We start from the raw sequence: 9,906 nt of genomic DNA, 5'->3' as shown, positions 1-9,906 counted from the left end.
TTTAAGTGATAGATTAGGAGGGAAAAGAAATTTTTGCTTCATTTACTTATATTTTCACTTCTTATGAATAGTATACATTTAGTCTTTATGATTTAGTATTGCTGATAGAGTGGCTCAGTGGTTAGGTGCGCCTGCCTAGCAAGTATGAGGCCTTGAGTTCAAACCCCAGGGCTGCCCAAAAAAGAAATAAACAAAATTATTGATTATATTTTTAGACAGAAAACCATTCTTGTCAGTACCCACAGATATTCACTACCTTTGACATTCTATATTTTCATTTGTCATCTCTGAACTGTGGGAGGTTTTGAAATGTACTTATCAAAAAGATGTATGCTTTTAGTAATCCTGTGAATTTTAAAAGTACCCAGTGATTAATAGCACACACTAGCCTTTTGGCAGGAAGTCCTTGATTGTGTCCTATCCACCAAAAGTTTCCTCTCTTTCCCAACATACATGACCCTTGTATTTGCTAGCTACAGCTTGACTAGGATATGACTTTCATGCAAGGGCATTTTTTGATGTCATCAGTTAAGAAATGTTCAGACATTCTTTTTATTTCCAGTGGATGTTCCCCCATCTGTTTATTCCATCACTGTCACTGAGGAAACTAGTTCTGCCCAAAAGCAAAATATATGGTGGATTAGATAAATAACTGTAAATTTAACTAATGACATGACAGATTTTCCATATCCAGAGTTTCTATGCAACTAAGTAAACCACTACTGGAGTCAAGGTATTCAAGAAAATCTTTTGAGTTAAATACATAAGTAAGCCATTGTCTCAGATTTTCTTTGGCTCAGGCTTCAATGAATTGTGTTCTTCCAGGAAAACAGACACATATAAATTAATTACATCAAAAGGGAAATGTTTATTAAGTACTTAGAATAAGTGCAAATGCACTCTAAAAGGTGACTCAATTTATACTTGATTTTCAGAATTGCCATGTGCATCGAGGGTCCATGCAATCATGCAGAGCCGCTACTTCATTTTTAGCAGAGTTACGTATCAGTCCACTTATCCTTAACCTTTTGGAACCTTTTCATAGATCAGTGGATAACCAATTTAATAGATGAAAATGATATACAACTATTGTAATCCAAGTTCTAAGATTCAGTTTATATTTTTATGCACCTATATGTGGATGGATATTTATGTTTGTATGTATGCCATATGAATAGAAAAATCAAATCAAAACCTAACATGCAGTTGATGAATATGAGGAAAGAATAAGGACTGAGATGTGAAATTTCTGAAGAGGAACTATTTGTGAGGGTAAATCTATTGTGGCATTGCATATGCATATGTGTACATGTGTGCCTGTGATGTCACAGCACTTTGGGGAATTAATTCAATTCAATTTTCCTACCAACCTCATTGGGAATGTATCATAATCACCTTCTTTTATAAGTGAACAAATTGAGGAATAGATGTTTTACACAAGTGTTAACTCTGACCCAGCATAATTTGTCTATATTAGGTCTTAAACTGATAAAGAATATTTACAGAGAATTCTTTTATCTTTTTGTTAGTGTGTATTAATTACACAAACTAAAGGGTTTCAGAATGACATTTCTATTCTTGCATTATGTTCACTGCCTCTATATAGAAATTAGTATAGAAATTCCTTAAAGATTAAAACTAGAACTTCCATATGACCTATTCATACCATTCTTTTTTCATATTCAAAAGAATTAAAGTCAGCTTTCTATAGAGATACATGTATAACAATGTTATTGTAACACTATTTGCAATAACTGAATTATGGTTTCAGGTTAGATGTCTATCAATAGATGAATGGATAATGTGATATATACACACCATGTAGTTTTACTCAGCCATAAGAGGAATGTAATTTTATTTTATAATTTCCTGGAAAATTAATCATTAGTGAAACATACCAGTCAAACAAAGTCAAGGATCACATATATTTTCTCATTTGTAGAAACTAGGGGAAAAAAATAAGGTCATGAAAGTAAAGGAGACACTAATAGGGACATGGAAGGAAAAGAAAAGGGGGAATTGTGAGGGAATGGGCAAAATGAGGCTTTATAACTTATTTTTCATTAGATGAGAACTTATTGATTGGCAAATATGACAGGTAGAGGGGTAAAAAATATTCCTAGATAATTTTTTTGTTTGTTTAAGATAGCTACACAGGGAGCTTCCTTTAAAAAAGTAATAAAATAAATAAATAAAAGTATTGAAATATACATATATATACTTATTGCCCAAATTTCTTCCTTGTTATGCAGAAGAATGGATTTCTTGGGTTTCTTCTCAGTTCAATGCCCATGAGGAGGAAGGGAATTTTCCCTCTGTTTATTAGGCCACAAGTTTTGTTCAGGAGGGATGCAATGTGCCCACCAGCTATGCAGGACTATGTGGTTCCCTCCAGAGCAGATGATGTGTCATGCTCACCTGGTAGGATTTCAGTTTCCCTCCATGGTATAGGGGTTAGGTCCAGGACAGCACAGCAGGCAGTAGTCTGCTGTGGTCCAGGAAGTCCCAGAACTTGTTCTGCAATTCTCTGCATTGTTTGTTTGCTCTTCCTAGAGATGAGAAAAGAAGGTGAAAAATAAAATAAAAAAAAAGAGAGTGACTTTCCAGCAAGCAGGCTTGCAGCTACTGATCTTCATCCAGGTCTGTTTTGTACTATAAAGTTAATTTGAGGGTTGTTCATTGTACATTATGTATACCCCATGTATTGGCAGTATCTTAGTTGACAAAAAATGCTGGGTTACCCGATTCTTGTTACCACAAATCTGAAGTGTTCTTCTGGATTCATGACAGTTCAGGTTCCATGGTCTGTGGGCTATCTGCCATCTTGGTCTCTAATCTGTTTTTTTTTAAAGTATCATATCAACTGAAAACAAGGATAATTTGACATTTTTCTTAGTAACCTACTGAATAAATAGGTAATTGAACTGAATAGAAAATTCTCAAAAGAAGAAATTCAAATGGCAATAAACACATGAAGAAATGCTTAGCATCATTGGTCATAAAAGAAAAGCAAACCAAAATAACATTGAAATTTTACCTCATGCCAGTCATAATGGTTGTCATCAATAACACAAATTACAACAAATTCTGATGAGAATGCAGGAAAAAGAATTCTTATCCACTGTGGTCAGTTTAGAAAGCAGTACAGAGGTTCCTTAAAAAACTAGAAGTAGAACTGCCATATGATCCAGTAATACCACTCCTGGGCATCTACCCAAAGGAATGTATGTCAGGATACAATAGAGTCACTTGCACACCCATCATTATTGCAGTACTATTTGCAATAGCCAAGCTCTGGAAACATCCCACATACCATAAAACTAATGAATGGATTTTTTCAACAGAAAAGTATTCATCTATAAAGAAGAATGAAATTATGTCATTCACAATTAAACAGATGATAATGGCAATCATTATCTTAAGTGAAGTAAGCCAGATTTGGAAGGACAAAGGTCAAATATTTTCCCTCATATAGGGAAGGTAGACCTCTAAAATAAATGTATATATAAAGCACATATTTGATCTTACATACATATACACATATATAAATATATATATACATATATGAGAGATAGAAGGACACAGAGAGAGAACATGATTATAACAGTGGGTCTGTCTCTGGGAACCATGAAGAGACAGGAGAGAAGGGAGAATGATAGTGAACAATATTGAAATACAATGCATCTGTGTATGAAAATAGTATGATGAAATGTACTGAAAGCTTTTTAATAATAGGGCAGTACAGTGATAGAGAAAGAGTAAGTAATAGAGAGGGTTAATCTGATTAAAGTACAATTGATACATGTGTGAAATACCAAGATGAAATACCCTTGAACAATCAATATACACTTAATAATGAAGGACAATAAGGTAAAACAGATTCCATTAGGGGTGTGTACCAGTGGGAGGGGAGAGGGTAAATGGAAAGGGAGGAGGACAAATATGGCAGATGTACTTTGCTTACGTGTCTGAAAATAGAACAATGAAACCTGTTGAAATTGCTCTAAGAAGTGGGGAATGGGGATTGTGGGAGAATGATAAACGGAATGAGTCTAATTGATATTTGTTAAACACCTACGCAAATGTCTCAATAATCCCCCTGTAAAACTAACTTTTGGGAACCAAAAGCCACAGTCTAACAAGGTTGCTGTGGCTCAGCAGCATTCTGACAAGGCTGGAATCTGCAGGTGCATAATGACTCTAATACAGTGGGAAGAAACACTAAATGGTTTCCCTTGACTGAAAAGAAGTTTATACTTAGTCAAGGACATTGACAGCAAGAATGCAGGGTGGCAAAAAGAGCAAGGTTGTAACTAGGTTAGAGTGCTTTTGATGTTTAAATCTCTTCCTCTTTTGTATAAAGCTTGCTGAGAAAAATAAAATTTTGCCAGTTGGTCACCAGCCTTCTGGTCATGTGTCTTGTCATTCCCTTCCTGAGTGAGTGAGTCCTTTCATGTGTCTCATCTGTTCATTCCTTTCCTGAGTCCTTTTGGGTCAAGGACTTCTGTGATACCAGCAACTAATGTATGTTAATTTTAAAAAATAAATATTAAATTAAGAAAATGAGCACAAAGAAAATGAACTATGTGTGTTACTAAAAAGCGTTAATAACTAGCCAAGAGTGTGATATGAGATCCATTTGGGGACAGATGAGATAAAATTTTCTAACAATTGTCAGTGACCTGATTCATTGATTTTCATGAATCATCCTAAGAAAACCAAATATTATTTACAGACAATGATACTCATTATTCAGCAAAGAATGCTCTGATAGAGAATGGATGATGACAAGTGGGAAATGTTAAGGGGAAAAGTCAGTTTCAATATTGAGATTCAATTAGCAGTACAATACAGATACAATGTGAATGTTTGCAAGGAGGTCTTGGCAATGGCAGCTCCTTCTTGTTCCCTTCTCAACTCATGCTTGTCATCCTCAAAATTACTCTCTGACCACTTATCTCTATTGGTCTGTCACCAGGATGTACCACAGTGGTAATTCTATTCATTTTAGAAAGTACTTATTTATTGAATGGTTATTTAATTTCAATTTTCATCATAATAATATAAATATCATTTTTGCATAAATGTTTTTTCATTGCCAATACCCAATACCTACAACAATAAAGTGAAAAATACTCTGGCTTCAATACTCATTGAAAAAAAATGATTGAAGAAAACCAGTTTGTGGTGATGGAAATGAAGAGATTGAAGAGTTATGAGATGATCTTGGCTCAGTAGTATTTGACACCTGACTAAAGAAAGACATGATGAATGCATTGGACTGCAATGAACATTTTTCCATTTAATTCTTGGTGATTAAGAGCATTTTGAAAAAATCACTGAAACACTAAAGACAGAAGAGGATTTTTTGATAAGGTATGGGGGTGAGTTGTATTTTCTGAATTATAGAATTATAGGTAAGAAATTTATCTCCATCATGTAACTAAGGCTATAAAGTAATAAAATTATTCATGCCATCATCTAGAAGAATCCTGACAACTATAATCTTCTCTTTTCCAGATGAGCCTTAATTGCTCCTTGTGGCAGGAAAACAACTTCTCTATCAAACGTTTTGCATTTGCCAAATTATGTGAGGTCACTGAACAATGTTTTCTTCTGTTTATCCTCATCCTACTCATGCTCTTAGTATCGCTGATGGGCAATGCTCTCATATCGCTTGCCATCTGGACCAACTCAGTGCTCCATACCCCCATGTATTTCTTCCTAACCAACTTGTCTCTCCTAGAGATTGGCTACACTTGCTCCGTCATACCCAAGATGTTGCAGAGTCTTGTGAGTGAAGCCCAAGGGATCTCTAGGGAGGGTTGTGCCACACAGATGTTTTTCTTTTCATTCTTTGGTATCACTGAGTGCTGTCTTTTGGCAGCCATGGCTTTTGACCACTATATAGCCATATGTTCTCCACTCCACTATACAATGCAAATGAGTCATGGGGTGTGTGCCCAATTGGCAATGATTTCTTGGGGTGTGGGATGTATGGTAGGTTTGGGCCAGACTAATTATATTTTCTCCTTGGATTTCTGTGGTCCCTGTGAGATAGAACACTTCTTCTGTGACCTCCCCCTATCCTCAAACTTGCCTGTGGGGATACATCCCATAATGAGGCTGCCATCTTTGTAGCAGCAATCCTTTGCATTTCTAGCCCATTTTTGCTGATCATTGCTTCCTATGGCAGAATTCTAGCTGCAGTGCTGGTCATGCCATCACTTGAGGGTCGCCATAAAGCTTTTTCTACCTGTTCCTCCCACCTACTTGTAGTAACACTCTTCTATGGATCAGCATCTATCACCTACTTGATACCCAAGGCTAGCCACTCACCAGGAATAGACAAACTCTTAGCCCTCTTCTATACAGTGGTGACACCCGGGCTCAACCCTATCATCTATAGCTTACGGAATAAGGAAATCAAGGCAGCTCTCTGGAGAACGCTAGGCAAGAGGGAGGCTTGACCTATGGATAGGTAATACAAAATCATGCGAATCTGCTCATTAGAAATTATGGGAAAACAATCAGAGTAAACAAACAAATAAAAACCTGTGTTGTCTTCCATCTGTCTTGTAATAATTCCTTAATAATTGTCATTGCAATTTTGGAGTCATCTCTGACTCAGAGCTACATTCTGATTGAAAATTCCTAACGGAAGCTGGCTTCTAAAGTGTTTTATTATATGAGTCCAACATTAGACAGGTTTTCCAAAATAATTTATTCTAAGTTGAGACTAAATTATAAATTACCAAGTTATGTCTCAGAAGTCTGGCAAATTCTCATTCCACATTCTTATGTAATTTTATACCTACAGTGCCCATGTGACTTGTGTTCTCCATTTCTGTCTCTCCCACTTGACTCCTAATTCCCTAATAACTTCATGAAGCATATTATCTATTTCTACTAAAACTGTTTCAAATTTCTTTGCATCCATTGCCACACAATTCAGAGTAAAAAAATTGTTGTTGTGATACTAAAAAACTGTAAAACTTCCAAATACCAAGCTCTTTATTTTCAGAACTACTTGCTGCAAAAATATTTAACCAAAAATCTGGAAAAACTTTGTCAACAGTTTCCTTGACAAAATTTTTTTAAAGAAAGAGAAACATTGTCAAATAAAAAGATGAAAGATGAAAAATTCACTGCACTAATTCAGTTAAATGTTTTTATGTAATGCATAAATTTTACACATCTGCAGTTCTCTCCTGACTCAGTATGTTTGGAGATCATCTAACAACTTGCTCTTAAGAGATATGTGTGTGTTTACAACATAACTAAATATCTCCAGTAATCTATAAAGGTATTGTTTTTGTATCTAGTTCTCTGCGAAGTGCAATGCTAATCTTTGACATAAAAAGAACTACTAACTAGTTATATTTGTGACTGTTTCCATGACTTTTGGTTATCAGTCAGATGTAGGACTTAATCTATCAGAATGTGAGATTTCTACTATCAGGTGATAATACTGATGCTCACTATTGATCAATCTGTGGGTGTCTTGCCAATTATTTCTATTTTACCAAAAACTGTCCACTTACTTTAACCATAATACTTTGTGGCTTTTATTTTTATGTGAATAGTGATTAACAATGAAAATTATGGAAATATTGAAAAACAATTGACAAGATAACAATTGTGCTACCATTATGGGCAGGAATTATGTGCAGAAATTAAAGATGGTAATTAATCTAGGGAAAACTGAATGATTAATTGAGCATTAAAGAAACTTAAAAAAAACAGTTTCTGGGATGTGGCCCATTTTGTTTTTATAGGGACTTTACTAATAAGTTTAAAAAGAAAAATGTGAAATATTAGCAATAGTTTCTCTAGGAAATCATGCAATTGGTGATTATTTATCTCTGTTTCTAAGGTTTCTTTAATATGTACATTTAAAAAACTGTGTAATACAATGAATAAAATAACCCATTGTTAACATTTTTCCTAAAAAATATAATGCATGCTTTTCAGAACAATGTATAAAATATTTGAGTGTAAAATTAAAATTTAATCCAGCAATGTGCCTGCAACACAGCAATTACCAATGTATGTATTTGATTTAATTTATTTTAGTTATTTTACTTCTGCTGATTGCACACCCATACTGTTCATTTAATTGAGCATGAAAGCAAGTTAAAAGTTTCTATAATGAAACCCATTTTGTTTTTGTAAGAATTTTATAAATAATTTTAAAAGAACAAAAGTGAGATGTTAGCAGCAGCTTCTCTAGAGTGAATTGTCAGCTCTTTCTAAGGTTTCCTCAGGATGTAGGTAACAAAGCTCCTATATAATAAAAAGAATAAAATGTACCACTATTAACATTTTTGTTAAAAGAAATAGAATGCATACTTTTCAAAATAATTCAGAAAGTATAAAAATATAAAAATTAAAATTAAATAAAAAGTAACTTCTTGAAACATGGCAATAACAAAGGAAAATATTTGTTCTATTAATTTTATGTCTTTCTGTTAATCACATACTCATATAGTCATTTCCATCACAAATTACTATCAAAAAATAGTGCTTTGAAAGCAATTGAATATGCAAAGCACCAGAAATGCATACTTTGGTAAATGTCAATATTTAATGCTTTAAATAATGATAAATGAATAGTTAATATTTTCTGTATTAAATATTCTGAATAGTCAGAAATATCTTGCTACCTTTGATTCTCAGAGTCAGTGCTGTTTTTGAAAGACCATTTGTTGTTTATTTTACATACCACCAGCTATATCAATAAAGAAAATGAACATTTTCTTAATTCTGACTATAAAAGGGACAGCTCAAGATTATTAAATGCATTGTTTTACTTCATTTTTAACACTTCTGTGCTGTACCTGTTCTCATTCCATACATGTGAAAACCAATGGCCAAGAAATTGTATTAATTCATCCCCACAATAGGTGCCAGAAGGAGCAGTGTTCAGTACAGGCTTCTGATTCCATAACTCAGGATGCTGTGCTTCTCCCAGTTCACCCTGGGGTTCTGGGGCAGAAGTTAAGCATTGTTATTGCATTGTTTAATGCTATTAAATAATCATTAATGTAAACTGTGAGACTTTATTGTAAACAATTCTTCTAATGTTTATTTTTCCCTTCATAAGCAAAGATGTTTGGGGTCACAGTGCTTTGACTACATAATTGACAACTGTTAGACTCTTCCCTAATTCCCAGCTACCTTGAGTGAAGGACCACCATACAGCTGCCCTCCTGCCAGCACTGGCTACTTTGACCATTCTATGGATGCCTTGAGGAAGCTACAATGCAGTGAGAGCTACCTGTTGACAAAGCACAACTAGAGCTCCAGAAGGCACTGGCCCAACCATGACTATTTCAAAACATCTTTTGCTAGACTTTTTGCCATTCCAATCTTCAGTGAATTCTAGATGACCTGTATCCGTTTTCATTCAGGCCATAGGTGATATTTTTCCCTTATAGTCCAGTGAAGGCTTCTGGTTGCTGCAAACACCGTCTTTCATTTGCATGAAAGTCTGACATGGTTCATGAAAATACCCTTATCATACCTCCTTTCTGGATATACTAGCAATCCATTTGACTGACTTTTCTAGACATATAGGATACCCACTTGTGGTACCCAATAGTCTTCCAACATTAAGCCCAATTAGTGTTTTCTCACAATTGATTTTTGAACCTACTTTTGATCTTTATCATTAGCAGAGTGGACTCAGCTGGTAACATGAAGAGAGAATAGAAGTGGAAGCAGAGTGACAGCAGTTTCAAAGGTGTGGGCAAAGGCAGGAGGAGCATTGGCAGCATCTGCTACCTTTGCAATGGCAATAGCAGCAGTGACAGTAGTGATGGAAGGGCAACCTGAAGTGTTCCAGAGTGCTGTCAGGGCAGATATGATGGGGAGCAGAGACAACAGAGACCATCAGGGCTATAA

The 9,906-nt window shown here is 34.9% G+C and overlaps 1 protein-coding gene across 1 annotated transcript; it reads left to right on the top strand.

Annotated features, from left to right (window-relative positions):
- Window positions 1-5,520: 5,520 nt before the first annotated feature.
- On the top strand, window positions 5,521-9,301 carry LOC109680429 (olfactory receptor 10A2-like). Its single transcript, XM_074084821.1, has 3 exons — window positions 5,521-5,860; window positions 6,280-6,453; window positions 9,177-9,301. The coding sequence occupies exons 1-3, from the start codon at window positions 5,521-5,523 to the stop codon at window positions 9,299-9,301; spliced, it is 639 nt and encodes a 212-aa protein (XP_073940922.1).
- The last annotated feature ends 605 nt before the right edge of the window (window positions 9,302-9,906 follow it).

The sequence above is a fragment of the Castor canadensis genome, chromosome 8, assembly GCF_047511655.1.
Source record: "Castor canadensis chromosome 8, mCasCan1.hap1v2, whole genome shotgun sequence".
NCBI lineage: Eukaryota > Metazoa > Chordata > Mammalia > Rodentia > Castoridae > Castor > Castor canadensis.
The sequence above is the reverse complement of the archived record's forward strand: the minus strand, read 5'-3'. Positions and strand labels throughout refer to the sequence as shown.

What these genes read in the sequence shown, in the direction of transcription:
- LOC109680429 (XM_074084821.1), top strand. Translation starts at nt 5,521, where the DNA reads ATGAGCCTTAATTGCTCCTTGTGGCAGGAAAACAACTTCTCTATCAAA. An exon ending in GTTTTTCTTTTCATTCTTTG is followed by an intron (nt 5,861 to 6,279) that starts GTATCACTGAGT and finishes ACCTACTTGTAG; the next exon opens with TAACACTCTTCTATGGATCA. An exon ending in AGCTCTCTGGAGAACGCTAG is followed by an intron (nt 6,454 to 9,176) that starts GCAAGAGGGAGG and finishes CCTAATTCCCAG; the next exon opens with CTACCTTGAGTGAAGGACCA.